Genomic DNA, 21,601 nt, shown 5'->3' on the forward strand with positions numbered 1-21,601 from the left:
GCCAAACCCAGCACAATTACCTGTTTTGTTCTTATCAGTCTGTAAAATGGAGGATAGCAATTCTGAGTTTTGTAAAGAGGTTTTTAAAAGCACTTTTAGAGATTAAAAGCTCCATATAAAATCAGGTATGGTTGTTTTATCACAAATGTCTAAAGCCTTTCTGAATTCCATTAAGCTCTTGGCTTCTCTGTCTTCTGACAGTGAGTGCCACTGGTTAATGCTGTACTGTGCAAAATGGGATGTAAAATAAATACTTGAAAAAGGTTGTTGGTTTGTGGAATGCCCTATTATTTGCTGTTTTGTGAGAGCTAACGGGAATAGGAATGGGAGATTTTCTTTATATTATTTCATGTAACTCTTCTCTCTTATGCATCAGTGTCTCTAGTCTGAACAGTCTCCCAACATTTCAGATCTCTTTTTTTATAGACTTTTCAAGTCCGTGATATTTTTTTCCCTGTCCTTCTGTGTCCTCTTCTTTTTCTTCTGTACTTTTTGTGATGGGATGTCCAGAATCCAAGGTGAGGTTGCGCTTTCAATTTATACATTGGCATTTTGATATTTTTAATGTTTTTCTCTTTTCCTTTCTTAACACAGTCAAGCAGCTTGTTTGGGTTTTCAGGACCCCCACTGTGCATTGAGCAGGTGCCTTCACTGAGCCATCCACAACAATGTGATGCAAGTGTTGGGTGGTTACAGTTAATTTAGAGCCCATCAGTGTGTGGCAGGATAAATTGCACCTTCCAGTATGTGTAACCTTGCAGCCATCTATGCTGAGGGTGATCTGCCAGTCTATCGATTGTTCATCGATCTTTGGTAGGGTCTTGGCAGGGCTTATTTTTCCACAGTGGTGAATCATTTCTGTTGCATCTCATGGAATTTTTGTTACTGCAGATGACTAGCAGGGAAATTAAACTTTGGTGTAAGAATGGGTGTAATGGGACACCCTGCTGTTTGTTTTTGACAGTGATGTGTATCAACACATTTATAGTAGAGAGCCCCTTCTGCCTTGTGGGTGCTACCTGGACCTGTTTCCCTTTTCATCACATTTCTCAGTGTTTCCAGTGCTAGTTCAGCCTCAGCGGAAGTAACAACATTGCAGGTGCTAATGTAGACATGGCTTCTGTAGTATCACCTCGTCTGAAAGAGCTCAGAGCAGGTTGAAATGAAGCTGTGGTAAAATCATTGCTAAATGTTGCAGTCTTGTCCTAACTAGAGAGTCCCCCACTGCTGCTCTCTGTGGTGCTGGGCTTGGTGTTGCAGGGAGGGAATTCTGAGCTGGGAATGGGATAAAATGAGCAAGGAATGTTCTTGCATCTTCTCCGATAATTACTCAGTTTTCACTCTTTGTGAGGGAATTTATTGAAAGCCACTGAAAGTCCCAGTAAATATTCTTTTCTCTTCTATTGACCATTGCATTAACATGCTCAGAGTATTTTAGTGGACTGGTGAAGAATGATTTTTTTTCCTCTCAAAATCCCTGTTGGCTTTTTTCAGTCATAACACATTTAGCTAGACAATTTTTAGTACTGTCTGTAATTATTGTCTCAACTAATTTAGTTGATACAGAATAAAAGCTTGCAGGACTATAATTTCCTAGATTACTCTGGATTTTTCTTAAAAACAGAGCAACATTTGTTCCCCTTCAGTCCTCTGGAAGCTAACAGTTTTAATGTGCAATCCCCTTTTTATTATGATTACAAGCATCTCAGCTACTTTTTGAATTAATCTGTAATTTTTATCAAGGTATTTTCTGGAGCCATCTTTCTGGAATTACTGTCTTGGAGAATGTATCTCCATTGTAAGCAGTGATGGGCAGGCTTCTCCTCAGCATCCTGCCCCATGCAGCAGGAGAAGGCACCTCCTTTCCCTTGCTGTGGTTGGGAGTAGGTGGGATGCGAGCTGTTCCTGCTCACCTGTACAAAAGTGCTCTCCAATGTGGAGGTGAGAGGAGGAGCAGCCCTGCTAGCCCTGTCCTCTGGGTGAGATCCAGCCGGACGTCCTTTGTGAGATGTCTGTGTTCACAGTGTTCCTGGAGGCAGCACTCATCGCCAGGAATTTCTGGTGACTTGTTTGTTATGTCTTTGACTAATTGCATTTCAAATTTTCTCTCTGCATTCCTAATCCTCATTTCACGTTTTGCCAGCTATGAGTATGCCCTTCAGGGTTGGAATGACTTTTCTGAAGGATTTTTCATATGAATGGCTTCCACCACTTACCTTACTGTCTTTAAGTGGCCTTTCTGACCTCAGACAGAGTCACCAGGTCTGTCACCAGATACTCGAAGTTTTCACCAGTATATTTTAACTTTGGTATTTATTTTCTGCTAAATTAATTCCTTTATTTTTAAGACCAGATTAGCATCTGCCAATTTGTAACACCTTGCACATCTGATGCTCTAAAGAGTGGTTCTTTGCCAAGGTCTCTGTGAGTAAAGGCCCCTTGAAAAGCATCGAAATTACTTGAGAAGCCAGGTCTGCTTGTACATCAAGGGTAAATTGAAAAATGTCCTTTTGCAGCTCTGCTTGCTGAGTATGTGCTTCATCCCAGATCCTTTCCATACCTGACAGTTATTATTTCCATTATGGCCCATATGGAACAATTTTAATAATCAGTGTTAATCCCAATCTACCCAGTGTTTAGGTAAACTGCATGGTCTGATAGCCATGCTGTGGGCCAATGGAGAATTTGTTCTGCTGAAATTCGGGGAAGGCGTTTGAGACAGAGGTGCCCATGTAGACTGAGGAAAGAACCATATATACACTCAGACAGCATTTGTGATCTGAAGTGCTTCCTGAGGGAGGCTTATTCTTGGTAATCCTTGGTACATGAAATGCTTGCTTTCTCTGCAGTGTGCTCCTAGGCATGATGTATACAAGTGGCTCCTTGTCTAACTAGCTGTTGTTCCCAGCTCTTTTCCCTGATAAGGAGAGTCTTCAAGGTATTGCTTGTGCAACAAAGAGCAATATCTTGTGAGATTTCTTGGAGAAGAGCTCTGAGCCATTCTGGGGGTTTCCATTTACCCTGCAGTTTCTTCAAGGTAGGACAGAAATGCGGGTCAACAGTATAGGACACAGTAGTAGGAAGGTGGCACTGTTACTTTGCCTATGATTAGGAGAAGGTCATCTGTCAGAGAAACAAGTGGTGCACCTGCACCATGACCTAGCTTGGGGAGATCCAGACAATTAATAGATAGTGTTATAAACATTTTTCTGCTAAAAAACCTTATCTGGTTGATAAGAAAAGAGACCTTGGAAGCTACGTTCACAGTCCTGCTTCATTCTCACTGTACTTCTGTCTCTCTTGGCCAGGACTGCTGTGTCCATGAAGCTAACTGGGTTCTCTGCAGGGTGGATAAGTTTGGGAATGCCTTGTGCTAGAGGAGAGAGGGGCTATTTCTGCCTCCTCAGCAGTGACCGACATGACGACACACTCTGCATCCAAGTGTGTCTACAACCAGTTTCATTTTCAGCTACATGAGTCTTCCATCCTGTTTTTTCCATCTCCCTTGGCGATCTGTGTGGGGCGGGTAGGTGCATTGGAGCTGGCACCTCTACCCCGAGCTGGCTGCCCATCACCGCACTACAGCCCCAGGGGTGCTGCCACTCTGCCCTGAGCCATGCCGCAGCCTGGAGTCATTTGATGGGCTCCTGCAGGCCTGTGGGAGGTCGCAGGGCCCTGTGCTGGCCCATGCTCAGTCCTGTGTTTTTTGGAGAACGTCTGCAAGGAGCCTTGCCACTGTTTCCTGCCGTGCCCTGGGCTGTGGCTGCCTGACACCTCGCGGGGGGTGGCCGGCCACTGCTTCCCTTTCCCTTCACTGCTGGCAGGGGGTTTCCTCCATGGCTGGAGGCAGCGGGCAGAGAGCGATTATCGGAGCTGCATAAAAGCTGTTTCCTTGTAATGGGCTGCACTCCTGGTGCTGTGACAAACTACCCAGCTGCTCTGGCTCCCTCCCTCCCACTGCCTTTCTCTTTCATCCCATTACTCCCTCACTGCTTTTCTTGCTCTCTCATCCTCTTTCACAGCTTCCTTTCCTCATCCCCTTTTGGCCTGCTTTTGCCCCTACTGCACACAGGGAAGGAGAGCAGGGAAACAGCCAGGGCAGAGGCTTGTTACAGCAGGAGCTTTAATGCTGATGTGTAAAATGGAGCACAGTAATGTGGGAGACTTCAGGCATGCTCGTGGATGTTATTTTCTGCCTATGTATTTGTGAGTGCTTTGGAGCAGGCAATATGCTGGGGGAAGCTCACTCTCCTAGCGTGAGTTATGCCCGTACGCGCCCACCTACAAAAGAGTGTGTGTGTGCGTGCGTGCATGTGTGCATCAAGCTGTCAAGTCTCACACGCTGAGTGTGAGACTTGCACATTAGGCTTTCTCCTCACAGTCCCTTAGGCCTGTGTTTTGTGCACTTGCAGCTCAGCACCCAGTCTGTCCCCTGACGTGTTCCGAAATGCGAGACACTCGCCCTGTCCTGTGACGTGACACGGCACTGCTTTACATGGAGGGCAAAGATAGCCACTAAATGGGGTGGGTGAGTGGGGGTGTGTGGTGTTCCTTTCTGCCACGTACTTCGAGGCTTTTGGTGAAGTCCCTCACCACAGGATCTTGGGCAGATGAGGTCTGCAGACACAGGATTTGACCTTCAATGACTGCTGACACAAAAGCCAGAGGAATTAGGAGCTTCCATGCAAACAGGTGTCAGGCATTAACAGGAGATGGGTGCGGAGTTATTTTTTGTCATTGATTTTGCTTTGATTTTATTAATGTATCAGCATAAACTTCTCTGAAGTTTATTAAAGAATATTGAGTTTAGCTGTGTCCTTTGCAAGGGTTTTTTCTAGTGAGAGTAATAAAGGCAGAATAAATCATTGTCACTGAAGAATGTGGTGGCTGGTTTGTTCTTGAGAGGCAGAATCAACCTCAGGAGCTGAAATCCAGACCCAGGGAAGTGGTTGGTGATGGGGTTTGTTGTTTGGTGGCTGTATTTTGGCCAATGTGAGCAAAGCTGGCAAGTCTTCTAATTTTTAGTTTCTAAAACCACTGTCGCTGCGGACTTTGATGGCAATGTAAGCAGTAAGACCAAGACCTGGCTGGACCAGAGGGATGTAATTTCCCCTTGTGGTGTGTCAGAGTGAGCTGAGGAGGATGAAGGACTACCCACATACTGTCTTCCTCACTGCCAAATACACATCTGTAGTTTTGATTTTTAACAGACTCTTCTTCCAAGTTCCTGGAAGTTTCTGGGATGGTACCTGTAGTTTTCTTCTCACTTTAATTCATTACACTCAGACTAAGAGTCTAACATACACAGTTAGGGGCCTGACTTCTCTCTTTTGACAAGGGGTTCCCAAACTGTGCATCGTAGTGGTGGATCACAGTGACAAATCAATGCTGCCTTATGGTTAGACATCTTATTCTGTGCAAGGATGTAGCCAAGACAGAGCCAAAAACTGTCACTGATCATGGTACCTGTGCAAACAAGTGTCAAAGCCCCTTATACTCTGGAGCATCTTGTCCCAGTCTGGTTCAGTGCCTCTAAATCAAGCCAGAGTCCTAATACTTAACTGACACATTAGGTGATGATGCCCAAAATCAAGAAGGGAAATCCCTGGTCTGTTTAAATACTGAACATATAAAAGATATGTACGTAGGCATGTGCATGTAACAGACAGCAAGAGGGCTTGACTGATGTTCTGGTCTCTCCGCAGGTGCACCTGCGCTCTGCTGAGCGTCTCCGGGAGCTGTGCTGCGCCAACCGAGGCACCTTCATCAAGGTGGGACAGCACCTGGGAGCGCTTGACTACCTGCTGCCTGAGGAGTACACCCGCACCCTCAAAGTGCTGCACAGCCAGGCCCCACAAAGCACCAGGCAGGAGATTGAGCAAGTCATCCGTGAGGATCTGGGCAAAGAGGTAGGAGCAGCCGTAGCCTGTGTTGGCTTCTCAGGCCTCAGCAAGCCCTAGGCAGCTAGAAGAAAGAAAACAGGAGCAAGGAGGTCCCTGGTGGTTCTCAGTCACGAGAGATACCAAGGGGACATATCTCCTCCTTGCCCCTGGGAGAATGCCATGTGCATTTTCCGTGTCCACTGATGGACATTATTGGCCAGCTTAGGAAAGGAGAAGATAACAGAGGATTAAGGGTGTGAGGGCTGCCAAGTGGAAATGGCAGAGCTCGGCAGAGCTCAGCAGAGCAGTGTACCCCAGAGGTTATGCCAAGACTAACATGCTTGCTGGAGGTCAGGATGGAGGGCTGTCTGCCACACTGAGGGGTGGGAGCTGGAGATGCTGATGTTCAGGACAAAGATGTATTAGCAGGGCTCTGTGAGGGACGACTGTTCTCCCCTGGGTGCACTAGACCAATTCCAGCTAGCACTGACAGCCTTTTACTTTCTCAAGCCCGTAATTAACCCCCAAAGAAAATAATGGCATAAATCACTTTTGGTGCTTGCTGTCAGGTAATACAGTAGCCCAGAAGTGTGTCACCATTAACCCTCAGCAGCCCACAGAACTGAGATCAGAGGTGGATGCCTGTGTTCATTAGATATAAGGGAAGTAACCAGAGTATTTAGAGAGGGTGTTTTGCTACTTTGCATCCTGCCCTTTACAAGAAGAGGTTCCCTCACACTCCAGCCCAGGTTGGGGAGAGGCATTTCAAGGATCACAACCGATATGGTGAGAGGGAGGCAGGAGGCAACAATGTGCAAAGGCAATGGGAGAGAAGGTGGGTGTGAGGGAGAGGAAGACAGGAGGCTGAAGAATGGAAGCAGTGTGGACACATGTTTTGGGGTGTTCTGGCATGTGTGACTGTGTGGTGAGGAGGTATGGGGGTGACATGATGGCGTAAGTGAAGTATTTGCACTTAGTGAGTATATTATGGGTAGATTTGGATGGGGTGGGTCTGTCTGTGTGTAGTTTTAGGGCCTAGGTATTGTCTAGCCAGGAATGACAGCTAATATTTCCCAGCAGTTTAATGGCAGGGTTAATGTCAGCCCCTGACCTGCAAAATGCTTCTTCTCAGTGCTGCATCCTTGTAGCATGGCTGGTACCAGCTGTGTTTCATAGCTCAGTGGATAGATGGAGCAGAGCAGGCTGGCTGCTCCCTGCAGACCCCTGCTGCTCCGTGGGCCTCCATCTGGCAATCTCCCCTCTGCAGAAGCCACGGAAAGCCACCTCGAGGTTAGCCCCCATTAAATGACCACAGCCCTGGCTCAGTTTGTGTGGTGTCTCTCAGGCTGAGCCAGGTGCTCGGAGGTGGGCCCTCTTCTTTTCTATCAAGTGTGTGTTCGGCTGCCACTGATATGCCCTGGTTTCTTTCAGCTTTTTGGGAGCTAGACAAGCCCTGCATGCCTCATTGATTCCCAGTGAGGCAGCTCGAATCCAGTCTCCACAGCAGCCTTTTCTCTTAGCATTCACTTCACCCACATGGGCAGTGCTGGGCAATATTTAATTTTAAAGAGACAGAGAGAGGGAGAAAAAAAAAGGTAGAAATGAGATAGAGAAAAGAGAAGAAAGGGATAGAGAGGAAATGCTAATGAGAGGAAGAGAGTGATGATAAAAGAGAGAAATGAAGAGAATGGCATGTATAAAATAAAGGAGCTGGTGAAACTGGGCAGTATGAACAGCAGAGGTAAATGCCCATTTTCATTGGTTACAAGGTACCAAATCAAGGTATTTAAAAGCAAAAAGGATTTGGATAACCTAATGCACCAAAGTCTTCCTGGAGCCCAGAGAATTTAATAGGGTTACTTCAGGAACAAATTTAATTCCAGTGTAGCTACATTCTCAGTACATTTTAAATACAACATACTTAGCTGAAATATAGATGGCAGAAGGGCAAGGTGGAGCGTCAGAGCAGAGGGGAGTGCAAAGGGGGATCCTGAAACCTTTCCCCTTGGGGCCAGCATCACACATGGGAACTTGCAAATGAATTCAAATAGAAGAGAAAATAACAGTGAGGGAACCTTCCCCGAGCGCCTAGGCCTAACCCTGCTGCTCTCAAATTCAGTGGTAAGACTTCCAGTTCCCCCATCAAGTGCAAGAGCGGGCTTCTCAGATGAATCTCCAGTGTAGGCAAGAAGTAATTACATGCAGTTTGGATCAGTGCAGAACAAACGGGGGAAATAGCTACTGGAAATACAGAGATACCTGGGGAGGAATGTGACAAGCTAACAAATTAGGCAAGAGCTTGCAAAAGGGCATGAAGATCAAAAAAGCCAGTTTTGTGTATGGAAGCATTGTATCTTCAGTCAATGGAAATAGTCTGTCTTCTGTTGTGACCTAGTCCTGAGAATCTTATCAGAGCTGTGGATGTTTGACAAATGAAGTGATTTTGTGGGAAAACTGGTGTAAGTGGAGAGCATGCCAAAGGGACTGATCTTTGAGCCAAGGCAGAGGGCTTGTGAGGTGGGTTTACAGCAGTCTGACTGTCACCACGCTCTGTTGTCACCACGCAGACTTGCGGGACACCCTGCTGCTAGGGGAACTCTCATTCTGGGCCAGCATCATGGCTGGAGACTGGGAGCTGCAGCATATAGCTCTGCTGCAAGAGCTAATGGATGGATTTAAAGGCAAATGGCATGTGTGCTGATCCGACACAGAAGGAGAAGCATCATATATACTGACTAGTGGGGTGCCCTGTCAAACCCTGTTTTAAGTCTGGAGTGAATCTGTGTACCTATCAGCAATCATTGGGATAAAAATAATCAGTAGTGAGCGGATGCTGGCTTTCTAATCTCAGCCATAGTGGTTTGGCTAAGTGACAGTGGGAGGTGATCATTCTCTTGAGTGTTGTATGCAAGAGGTTGAGGTGGGGGTGGGATTCTCAGGGTAACATGAGTAGTAGCAGTGGGAGAGGCTGCACAACGAAATCTTTACAATGACTCCTGGAAACATTCACCATCAAGATCATAGAGTGAGAATATTTTGGGGAGATGCTGGGGATAACACAGGTAGGGCTTCTTTTGGATGGATTCCTTGGATCAGTTGGGAAGAGCTGTGTGCATAAGAATGGATGATGAGATATGAATGAAAGACTCTCTCCTACCTCTGTTCTCATCTTCCCTGCTTGAACAAGGTTCTGAAAGTGAAAAGGTGTCAGACGTGGAAAACAAACATGGAATGAGTATGTTCCCTACCCCACAATTGTAATTTTCTCTGCAGGGCTATTAATGACACAGGGAAGATAGCTGGTTCAGCTAAGCTCTCTAACTCAACAAGGTGCATGCAGAGCAAAGCCAGGCAATTTCTGGTGAAATTTGGACAGCAGACATTTTGGGAGAAAGACGGATGACAGGTTCTGGAAGATGAATCTTTTGGAGTGGCTGCACCTTAAAAAGCGCAAAATTGTGCTTAGAAACTAGAAATGATGGAAGAAATGTTCTACCAGTATTGGGATTAGGGGCATTTCCTCCCTCTGGGCAGGTCTGTTGGAAGAGACTGGCTTGTGGCCATGGGATATAGGGAGGTGATGCCAGTTTGGTCCCAGAGCAGATGTGCAGAACCCAGGGTGTTTCTGAGTTTCGCCAAGTTCCCCCTGACAACCCTTTGGTGTCTGTCAGAAAGGCTTCCTGTAGGTCCTCCTGTGTGTGATTTCCATGGACAAGGTGCTCAGAGGAGCTTATTGCTCATTGCTAAGACTGATCAGACTGTTGTGAAACTCTCCCCTTTCAAAAGTACTTCTGCTTCTCTCTGCTCTGATCAAGGCCATTCCAGAGCATCCTTCCTTATGGAACTGAGTGGCTGCAGAATGACTTGGCAGCTTTTACAACCCTGCTCTTCCAAATATCTTTGGTGTCTTTCTGTTATCTGGCTCCAGTACTGTCCAGTGCAGTCCCTAATATGGCTCTGTGGGTCTCACTTCTCTGCCACTGTGCAACGATGATGTGACATCGGCTGACTTCACTGTGTGCTCCTATCTGTGCCAACACACTCTTTTACCTCTTTCTAGTCCTAAAATACCTCCTGGTTTGCAGTCACCCATCTGATCTGCACATCCCAGTAGGCCACAGCATGGCTCTACGCACTCAGCACCACTGTAATCCCTCTCCTGCGTACAGCAAGACGTCACTTTCCAGAGCCCATTGCTCATTAGTTTCCAGCCCATCCTCACTCATTGGCATTTTGTAATCAACTTTGTGACCTTTTCGCCAAGACTTCTTATTCTCCCCCTCAGTGTGTTTGTGTACTCAATACTCTATCCAGGCTTTTACTCATGTTGGAGGTAATTTTTCTTGGTGGGAGACATTCCCTCCCTGCCCATCTCTCACCACTGTCCTTTGAGAAATATCCCAGTTCCTCCACCTGTGCTCCTTTCTGGCAGGTTCTGGTCAGACTGGTCCTCAAGTCCCTGCTCCTATGTCTGGTCTGAGGTTGTGCACTTGAGAGTTAGGGCAAGGGTAAAGTTAGCATCCCCATGAGGCCAGCATGGTCTCAGATAGGGTCTTGCCCATGCTGGTGGGGCACCTGCACTGTGTGGCTGCCCAGGTGCTCTGTGTGTCCAGGCTGTGCCTTTGCCTGGGGGCGAAGGGCTGGTGTAGGGCACAGGGCCAGCCTCGCCTGCCATGGGAGTGAGGGTCTGTCTTTCCTCCTTGCCCCTTGACTTATCCTCACATCTCTGGCCCCTTGCTAACAGTTGTTGAAGCTGTTGCAAGTTGAGTGGAAATTGCTGAAGTTGAGCAGTCTCAGATGCTATTAAGTGAGGGATCTCAAGATCTCTCTGCTTGGACCCCAGGTATCCACATCCGCATGCATGCTTATACCATTGCTGGTGAGTTTGCTGCGCTCCAGGAAGGCTGAAAGGCAAAACAGGCTCCCACAGGCAGAACACACCGGTGATTGAACGTGTTGTTTCCAGTGCTTGCTTTGTTCAAAGCTGGTAGAAAGGTCTGGGGAGAGCCCAAAGGTCGAGGCTTGTCTCTGCTGAAGCCAAATCATATAAAGGGCTTAAATTGATGGAAAGACAGTCATTTGGAAGGATGTCAGTCCAGCTCTGCTTTGTGGGAGTGCAGGTAATGGGAAGTAGTTTCTAATTGCTTGATTAGCCAGCACCTCCAAGGAGACCATCCTTTTCATCCACATGTAATTGCGGCTTTTACCTGTTGTTCAAGGACTCTTTTGCCATTTGCAAGAAGCCTCCTGCAGCCATACAATAATGGAGCTCGCTGATTGAGCAGGGCAGGATACGTCAGTGAGTCGACTGTGATTTGTAAGCAAAACACGTGTGGTAGAGGAACCTCCTGTGCTGTGGTTTGTGAAGCAGGATGCGTTTTTACAGATAGTGATGCTTGGGGGACCCAGCCTTCTGTTAAAGGGCTTTGCTGTCCTTGGATTCCTACTCTTTTACCTGGCATGGCACTAATGCTGTGCGGTAAGAAACAGATACTTCTCATCTGAGAAGTCATTGTCACTGCAGCAAAACTGCAGCTAAGAAGGATGCTGCCCTTTGTCCCTGTACTTTAAATTGCTTCCAAGGTTCCCAAAGTGTTTCCTAGGTTGGGTACACAAGCTTTATTCATCCACTGTTGAAATGTACCCATATACACCTGGGAGCATGGTCACTGCAATGATGCACAGCAATGCCACACGGCCATTTGACAAGGAGGGACAAAAATCATATGCCCATGGGAAAGGTTTGTAATGCAACCACAGCAAGGTGCTAATCCCCACAGCAAGAGACGTCCCTGCCCTCAAACTGTTGGAGTCTGAGGAAAGACAGAGGGAACAGAAGAGACTCCGCTTTTTACTCCTATTTCTGTATGCACTCTTGGTACAGCATGGCAGTTTTTGCTGTGCTGGTGAGAGGGAGAAGGACACACTGATTCCCTTCCTTCTGGAAGTGTTGATTAGCATTTTAGGCTGTGGCAAGACATATGCTTATTTCTGATTTGCAGAACTATTGAAGCAGTGCTCAGCCCTGTGGGAGAGCAGCTAGGCCTTCAATAGACTGTTGGATATTATGCTGCATGTCCTACAGCATCCAAGTTGTTCCCAAGGGAATATGAGACACTTTCTGTAGCTGGCTCCATATGTTGCCCTAGGGAAGGTTCATTTACCCTTGCTAGATCACAAGGTCTTCAGGTCATGATGCTGCAGATCCTGTAATGGCTCCAGGGAAGCCTCTTCCCAGGCTGGCAATGTTGTCTAACCTATCTAGGATGCCAGGATGTGTGCCTGCTTCCTCTGGTGTGGCACAGCCTTGCAGTCAAGTGTTCTGCCTGAAAGCACTGATGTGTGGCACAGTCAGTGCATGGTCGCTCTCGTGGTTGCTTGGGGCTGTGGGACTGATGCTGAATGGCTCTGCTGAACACCCAGGTCTCCTGTAGCTTGTGACCCCGGCTCTGTCCTTTAAGTACCCCACTCCAGCAATGCTGCGCTGGGGTGCTCTGTGAAGTTGCCCCTCACATACGTCACTAACAGACGCAGGGAAACTAGATTTAGGTCAGCAAGTGCCTCTTCTGCCTGCTATGGGTGTTGTGTCCATCACAAGAAAACTCCTCTTCCTGTGTGACGTTACCCACCCTCCGTTACCCACCCAGGTGGGGGCTGGGCTGTGGTGGCCATTGCTCTGACAGTGTGAGGGGCTGGAAAGTGGGACAGGAGGATCTGGCCCTTCTCCCACCCCTCTGAGCCTCTCTCAATAGGCCTGTCAGGGCTTCCCAGCAGCCGTCAATAAAAAACACATTTGTATTAAAACCATAATGAGGAATAAAAAAACTTCACATTTTTTTCAATAACTCGGGATATAAAAAAGAGATTTTTATCAATTATGAAAAGGATTTTGGCCATAAAAAGGTAATTTAAAGAGTCTGAGATGGATGGCGAATAGCATTAATGTCACCCAGAACAAATGGGCCTGCATTACTCAACTGAAAGGCAGGAGCGGCTGCCTGTTCAGGTCCCGCTGCTGCTGCAGCCTCTGCCATGCTCTCCCTGCCCTGTCTCTGGTCAAAGGCCCCAGTCGCTGGTGGATCTCACTGTGGCTGCCTCTACTCCAAGCCCTCGTGCGGGCAGTAGCTGCCCAGAACCGCTGCTCTGCTGCCAAGGGTAGATGGGGAAAGCAAACAGGGAGCTTTGCGTGGCTCAGGTCGTCCACTTTGCTTTGCTCCTTGTGTCCCTGCTCGCTCCGTTTGCAAGCTCCAGTGTTGCTGACCCTTAGTGTCATGCCAAGGACAACCTGGTGTCGTTATTACCAGGGGAGCTTTGGGACAGGGTACTCCCTCTTTCTGTGGGTTTTGTCTCTGCTTGCAGCTCCTGGGAGAGGATCTGGCTGAGTCCTGCTCATGGCAGCCTCTTCATGGGTGCTCTAAGCCCCATTGCCTGAGAGGGAGGTTTTGTGGATAGATTAGTGGATAGTTTCCTTTGGCTTCCTTCAGGTTAATAAGATTTACAATACAGGAGGTTGGACAGTGGAATTTCTGAAGGATCTTTTGGAGGGCCTTCTGCAAGGAAGTGAGAGATCTGAGATCAAAAAATGTGATGGGGAATGGCCTGGTAAGGAGTAGTTCTGATCCGCATCCTTAGTGACATTTTTTTCTTTAATTTACAAATTCTTCAGGTGCCTGGGGGTTAGTGTATGACATACCTGCATGGTATTTGTTGGCTTACAGTGTCTTGTGTGCAGATGGTAAGCTCTCTTCAGTACAGTTTTCTCAGAGTTTTGATGACACCTGAAGTGTTGCTCTGATGCAAATACATCTTGGCTAGCAATGCATACCACAGCTGTCTTGGGCTGTGTTCAGTGTCCACGTCCTGCGGAGGTGGTAGATGTGCTGCACAGCAGTGCTCTAGCCATCAGCAGGAACCACCTCTCAGCACATGGGTAACCCTTCCAGTTCCAAACAATCACTGGAAATCACTGTCTGTAACTGAGATTAGTAGTCCTTATGTGGCCTTATTGCATATGGAGACTTCATTTTTTCAAACATGATGTGTGTCTCACTTGCTCAGCAATCTTTATGCATTTATGACACAGCAGGATCTGGGCAGGGGCAGAAACACTGAGCTGCCATGTGGAGGGACTGGCTTCTATTTCAAAGCCTGCTGCTGATGCACTCAGAAATATTCTTACTTGATGCTCTAATCTAGACACAGGCTGAGTTTAGTATGCCTGATTTTTCTCTGAGGGAGCAGGAAATCCTGTCACCTGCCTGCCCACTGATCTTTTAATATCCTACTTGATTCTGCCTGGTTAGCATCTCCTGTTTTCGTCCGGAGTTTTATGCCTGCCCAGTTGCTTGGCTCTTGACCAATCAGGAACATGAAAACATGATGCAGTGAGTCTGGCGACTTTTGGCAATAGGTTATTTGTAGATGAAACAAGTGACATAAGATGAAGTAAGAAGTTATAGGGCCCGACCTTGACATATCTGCATTTTCCAAACACACAGAATAGACACATAAGATTTTAATGAATTTTTAAGATGTACAGTAATTTAATAAGCTCTGTTTTATGGCACTTCTGGAATCTGTCTGAGAGGCAGCTCCTGATTCCATGGATGGATGCTGAGCTATAGAAAGCACTTCAACCCTGCCTGCAAGTTATCCTCTCTGAAAAAGCTGCTATGGGTGAGAATACTGAAAATTTTCCTCATGGGAAGCCTCACGCTCAACACGCTTTTGTGTTTTGAGAATTGAAGCAAAAATTGGGATCTAAGGGGTCTCAAAGATCTTTCTACCGTTAGTGAGCAAAGTATGTCAGTCCCTAGTAGGCAGGACAGCCTGAGAGAGAGGAAGTTTTCTCATGTCCTCTTTGGAAATCAAGTTATGTTTGTGAACATTAAGCAAATTTTGCACTTATTTTCTGTAAGCTTTGCAGTGCTTTGGTTTTACAGGATGCATGGTTCAGAGCCAAACCTGTGAAGCTGTCTGTGACAACTGAAGCAATAAACTCACATGACCTATTGCTTATGCCAGGAGAGCTCAGCTGAAGCAAACCCATGAGTTTCTCCCTTACAAAGCTCTCATAACCACTCCATCTCAAATTGACAAGTTCTTGGAAGGGGCTGTTCAGCACCAACCCTTCCAAATTTCAAATGATTAGTAGAAAATATACATTAGTTGGCTCATTTCAGATAATGAATGAAACTGAGATGGTATCAGTTGTGAGTGGAGAAAAAAGCTAATTTTGCCGAACACCTTATTGGATGTAACTGATTGGTTCAGGTCTATTAACTGTTATTCCCATTTATCAAGAAAGGCTAGAAGGAGGCTAGAGCAATTAAAATTACCAGGGCTTGTTAAGAGGGGTTATACTAAAGAAGTCTCTCCATGTAACTTATGCTGCCTTGTCCTTTGTGAACTGCTACTGTCTTTGCCCTGGCTGCCAAGAAAACCTCTAAGCCCACACCTCCTGTCCCAGGCTGTCTTTTGTCCTTTGGACTGTAACCTAACCACTTCCTCATCTCTATTTTTTTTTTCTTTTTGTTTGAAAGAGCTGTGATGCTGGTTCTTAATGGGATATCCCATCAAAGGCCTTTGCCAGTCCCTTGCAGTCATCAGGACCAGCTCAGAATTACAAGTTGGCTGCTCTAAGCTAAACATTTGAGACACTGGGTGGTTCTCAGTGAGTGAGCAGGGAGGAAGAGAAGGATGTGGACTGTACTGGTTCTGTGGGCCTTATCTCTCCGTTGACTGCACAACCATAGCACATGGATGACAGTGTGTTGCATGGAGCATCTCCAGTGACTTAGTGTCCCAGTGAAGGAGGATGTGCACCCTGACCAGTAGCAGGCTCTGGGCTAATCTCTCCTGGCTTTGCTCTCCATGGGGCGTGTCTGGAGTGGATCTCAGTCCTCAGCCCTTCTTTGATGAGGTGGCTCCCCAGGTTATGATGAGGTGTTTTTTGAGATGGGTGCCCCTGCTTACATTAGCTAGAATCCACAAAACTGCTTTACTTCATCCCCAGGAGCCCAATGATTTTGAACTATAGGAATCAGAGCTAGATACCAGTCAGTGTTTAGAGGCTCCCTGTCCTGTTCCTATTCCAGAGGCTGACTGTTGCTCCATCTGTTTTTAAGCGGCAGCAACCCTAGGGAGGGCAGTAGGGCAATTGGATTCTGGCTCTAGAATAGCGGGTTGCTGCATTGCTTGGAAATGCATGTGAATTAATCAAAATTAACCCCCTACCTTTGTTTCCTTAGCTTACTTTTCTCCTTGTAACAACCTCTAGCAGTACGCCCTGGGGGTGCCAGAGGAGAACTTAAATTCAGGGTGGAAGACAAACGAGCTGTTTCCCACTGCACTCCGGACTGGCAGCTCTTCCCTTTGCGACACTTGTCACCCTGCAGTGGCAGCAGCAATGCTAGGCCTGTAAGTGTAGTTGATTTATGTTAACTGTTGAAACAATAATGTTTAATCTGTAAAGTGCTAATCTATTTTTTATGTTGATTATGAATAGGCCAGCTGTGCCTACTTTCCTATTCATAGAGTTTAGTGAACAAGCCCATTTCACAAGCTGGGTTTGGAGGGTGATTTACATGAGAGAAGATGCCGCTTTAAGGAGAGTAAATCAGCTGAGTTACACCACTGAACCAGAGACCTGGCAGCCCAACAAGAAGATCTGGGGGCAAGGGAAAAAACATGGGAGGAAGAGGAGGAAGAGACAGATAATAAACTGTAGAAGGGACAGATGGATCAGAGCAGAGACAGGAAAAGCAGGGGAAATATGGGCAGGAGAAGAAAAGAGAGGGTGATATTCAGAGGAGAGATTGACAAGAAGGAAGCAGGAGATGATGTGGCTGGCTTAGCATAGGACTTTCCTCTCTGGATCAGTGCAGAGAGCTCTGGGCTCCAGGGTTTGTGTGACTGGTCATTAGGGGATGCATGGAACCCCTTCCCCAGCATGGTGCCAGTGATGCTGTTGGCAGAGTCGGCTGTGGATTTAATTTGCTGTGCAGTTGTCTCTCTTGAATGACTTTTCTGGATCTCTGTAATTTTTTCTGAGATTAGGCTGCAAAGGATACAAATTCCAGGGTCCCATCCAGGTCTCTTTGTAAGTTATTCTACCTTGACTTCTCTTCAGTCCCTGCACCTTGTTCTCTGTGGTGTGGACTGCTGTACAGCTGTGCCTCTTGCATTGACTGGCCTGCCATGTGTGCCGATGTTTCAGTATCCCATCAAGGCGCAGTCAGCACCAGTAACTGGCTTATGAGCTTTACATCTTCAGCAGGGCTTTACTACCTTTTTAGCATCTTTCTTCTAATGTAGTGACCTCATTATATCCCTTTCTTGATACGAATTCAATTCTGGCAGAGCTGCCCACATCTGCCGGGTTACATGTACTTCCATGTCCACCTCAGATGCTCACTCCTACTTCCCTGTCCTATTACTCTGGGGCAATGCTGTGCTTCAGTAAAACTTTATCACGCTTGCATCAATGTAATTATGACCAAAGCCTGAGGAAGGAACGTAGATGGGCAGAATCTGGCTGGGACTGGGCTTTGTCCTCTGCATGTTTTTGTAGAATCATCATAGAATGGTTTGGCTTAGAAGGGACCTTAAAGATCCCCTAGTTCCAACCACCCTGCCATGGGCAGGGACACCCTCCACTAGACCAGGTTGCCCAAAGCCCCATCCAACCTGGCCTTGAACACTGCCAGGGAGGGGCCATCCACAGCTTCTCTGGGCAACCTGCTCCAGTGCCTCACCATGCTCACAGTGAAGAAGGTCTTCCTAATGTCTAATCTAAATCTACCCTCCTTCAATTTAAGGCCATTACCCCTTGTCCTGTCACTCCATGCCCCTGTAATCAGTCCCTCTACAGCTTTCTTGTAGGCCCCCTTCAGGTACTGGAAGGCTGCTATAAGGTCTCCCCAGAGCCTTCTCTTCTCCAGGCTGAACAACCCCAAGTCTCTCAGCCTGTCCTCACAGGAGAGGTGCTCCAGCCCTCTGGTCATCTTTGTGGCCCTCCTCTGGACTTGTTCCAACAGCTCAATATCCTTCTTATGTTGGGGACCCCAGAGCTGAACACAGTACTCCAGGTGGGGTCTCTCCAGAGCAGAGGGGCAGAATCACCTCCCTTGACCTGCTGGTCATGCTTCTTTCGATGCAGGTCAGGACATGGTTGGCTTTCTGGGCTGCAAGTGCACATTGCTGGGTCATGCTGAGTTTCTCATCCACCAACACCCCCAAGTCCTTCTCCTCAAGGCTGCTTTCAATCCATTCTCTGCCCAACCTGTCTTTATGCTTGGGATTTTCATTGCACTGTGCCTCTGTCCACCCTGGTGACAGGCTGCTGGATTATGCAGTGCTGCTTCTGTCATTCCTGCTGTTTGTCCCAGGCCTAGAAACACTTTTCTCTCATCCCTTTCTGAGGAGACACATAAAAGCATTCCACACAGTACTCACAGGAGTATGCCTCTCTCTCCCCTTTTACAGAGCTGGAGTAGAAGGGTCTGTCAGTGTAGCATATACTCACATATATGCAGTGCTGTCCTGCCAGATACATACCCTACAATGCAGTCCTCCACTCCCCCTGCACACCCTGCCTCTGCACACACACACAAACACCTATCCTGACCCTGTTCTTCACTTGCCTCTCTGTGGGTGGAGGATCTTGCCTACCATTCCCCACACAAGCTGTGCACACAAATCCACTCCCCCATGCCTCCTCCTTAACTCTCTGCACAAGCCCTGGCACAGCTTTGCTTGCTGATCAGATACTTGCAGCCCACCTTTTCCAAACATATACCCCCAGACTTCCCCCCAGCACTCTCTCTATAGTCACATAAACCTGCCTACAGACATTTCTCCCAACACCACCCCCTCTCTCATACACTTCCCAAAGCCCCCAGGCTTTCAAAGCTGAATCAGAGGCATTTGAGATGAGGCACAGGTGATGTGTGTTCCCAATGGTCCCTATATATCCTCAGGCTCTAGCAGCTGGTCATTTCTCACAGGACTGCTGCTGTTGTGCAGGCTTACTGCTGATAGGGCCCTTAGGGTGTCTCTGCAGTGTCTCTTCAGCAAAGCCTCCATCTGCCTGGCTGTGACTAACATGGAACCTGTTTGTTGTGGGTCCCTTGACCCTTTCCTACTCAGGCTTCAGCCAGTGCATGGCAGGGATGTGTTTATGCCTGCAGTCAAAATGGTCTTGGAAATTCATTTGCTTCTAGGTACTTTCTTCAATCTTACCTTCTTGCTTAATGTGTCAGCTGGCCCCAGCTCTGTGACACTTCTTCTCTGTTGCATTTTGGGAGAGGTTTCATCTTGATATTAGAAAGAAATTTTTCTACATTGAGAATTGTCAGTCACAGGAGCTACCTCCCTAGGGATGTGGTAGAGTCCTCATCACTGGAGATTTTCAAGTTGTGATAATCTCATCTAAGTTTCTTTTCCCATAAAAAGTTGGACCAGATGATCTTTTGAGGTCACTTCCAACCTGGGCTGTTCTGTGATTTGATGATTCTTTCCAAATGTGCTCATTTTGCAACAGGCTGCTGGCATCTATAAGGGTGATATACCATTTGAGAATATTCCTGCAGGAATCTGATCAAGGTGTTTTGAGTATGTTGGGGACCACCGCATCTCTTACTACATGTGTGGCTCAAGAGAAGTGGGTACTTTGCGGGGAACAGGGGGAGAACAGTTGGATTGTTGTCACCTGTCACTTGTGAGCATTAGTACTTGATGTCCAGTTCTAGATTTAGACCTGGCCTGGAAATGAGATCTGGATGGAGGTCAATGTTGATGACAAGGCCAATGCTACAGACATGCTTGACTGAAAGTTGGTGATATTGTCTGTTGTGACGAGAAAGGCAACAGGAGGAATGGTTTGAGTGAGAAGATTAGGAACCGTGCTTTAGCTTTGTTGAATGTGAACACAGAGATGGCTATCTCGAAGAAGATGTCTGAGACACAGGCCGAAATTGTAGTTTGGCTAGAAGCAGGCTGATCTAGAGTACAGAGATAGAACTACAAGTCACCGGAAAGGAGGTGGGAATTTTATGTGAGCTATTCTCCAGATGCAGTGGTGGGGAAAGGGGCTGTGAGCAGAGCTTTGTGGAACATCTCCAGAAAGCTGGGAAAGGGATAAGCTGCTCAGACATGCTAACAGAACCATTAGAAGAGCAGAAGACTGAGGAAACTGCTCCCTTCCTTAGGAACTACAAGGATGCTCCTGCTATGTTAGCACTTTCAGCTCTATTGCTTGGGAGCTGCAGAGAGCACAGTAAGCCTCAGAGATCTCAGTAGAAAGGGACCACTACTGCTCCTCCTAAACCTTGGAATAAGAGTCCCTTTGGGCAAGTGGGATGCAGAAAGGAGTTTATTGGCAGCAGAGAGTTGTCTTCTGCCCCGCTCTCACTGCACGCTGGTATCACAAGTGAGAGCCTCCTTTATTAGCAAGGAGAGAAAGAGAAAGAAAGAGAGAGAGTGCTTTCAATTAAAGCACAAAAAATGGCCGGGAGTAGAGAAGTTGTGTGCTCTTGAAGGACTGCGATTCCAATCTGTCTGAATGATTGACAAGTGTGGCTCCATCCTCACAGACAGGAGAGATGCAGGTGAAGTAATATTTCTCCAAAAAGACAGAGAGAAAAGAGTGTATTTAATGAGGGTTGTTCAAATGGGAGACAGCTCAAGATGAAAGAGCAAATTAAGATAAAGGGAAGCATTTGTATGTGCAAGGGGAGGGTGGGGAACATGGGGCAGGTTGGAACATCTGCCCCATAGCCTGCACAATTGGACGGAATAAGTAGCTCACAAGTCACTACTTTCTTTTTCGGCGTGATGGAATGGAAGTGAACAGGAATATATATGTATATATCATGCCTCAGCTTTACTCTTCTTTGGTCTGTACATTTTGCATACGCTATAAGATGCTTACAGCATGCAAAATAGAGTGCACAGTGACACTATTTAGTGTACACTTTTAGAGATTATAATTTTTCACATTCTCTCTCCACACAAGCATAGTTGCTGGTGGACTCTGGCTTGACTCTCTGGATCAGGAAACCCTGGCTGCTGTTGGAGGCCAGTCACAGACACGCCGGGTTGTGAAAGTGGTTTAGGATAGCAGGAAGGTCACTAGCTCCACAAGGTGTTTATTCTGAGGTACAAAGAAGTGGGATGCTGAACAAGCTCGGTCATTGTGCTGATTAACTGCATCTGGAAACAGGAAATGAGCATTTTCCCAATCAAGGTTAGAGGGACTGGTGCTTTGTTATCACTCAGGGGGATCCTGAGGAAATTAATTGATTGCAGTGGTGCAAGGTTCTTCCGCCTTCCAGCTTCTCTATAGGGAAGTGAACTGGACTTGCAGCTTAAAATTATGATGCAGATTCCAACAGCAAAAATCCTTCCTTTGGTAAGGGACATTTTGGAAAGAAAGAGCTTCTTGGAATTTAATTCTGAGTGTGGGATTACAAGTATGGGGGAAAGCTATCTACATTGTCTGAAACGGAGTACTTTGACCAGGAATAATGTTCACACTGGTGGATGGGTTAGAGACTTGTTCTGAGACATCTAGCTTTGCTGTTTCCTCTCTCTGGTTTGCCATATGCGCTTGTGCTACCGAATATGTTGTGCTAGCCCTGCAGGTAGTGCCTGGACTCTGCTTTCCTACTATCCAGCTTGATATCTGCCTTATGTCAGAAGTCTAACGTGCAGTCTCT

The 21,601-nt window shown here is 46.9% G+C and overlaps 1 protein-coding gene across 4 annotated transcripts in view; it reads left to right on the forward strand.

Moving 5' to 3' along the window:
- ADCK1 (aarF domain containing kinase 1) overlaps window positions 1-21,601 on the forward strand; it is a 93,469-nt gene that overhangs the window by 36,410 nt on the left and 35,458 nt on the right. For all 4 annotated transcript variants that reach the window (XM_054828907.1, XM_054828905.1, XM_054828909.1 and 1 more), the window contains exon 4: window positions 5,706-5,909. In XM_054828907.1, coding sequence (XP_054684882.1) covers window positions 5,706-5,909 — 204 coding nt within the window. The remainder of the gene's footprint in view (window positions 1-5,705; window positions 5,910-21,601) is intronic.

Source organism: Grus americana, chromosome 5 (genome assembly GCF_028858705.1).
Source record: "Grus americana isolate bGruAme1 chromosome 5, bGruAme1.mat, whole genome shotgun sequence".
NCBI classification, from domain to species: domain Eukaryota; kingdom Metazoa; phylum Chordata; class Aves; order Gruiformes; family Gruidae; genus Grus; species Grus americana.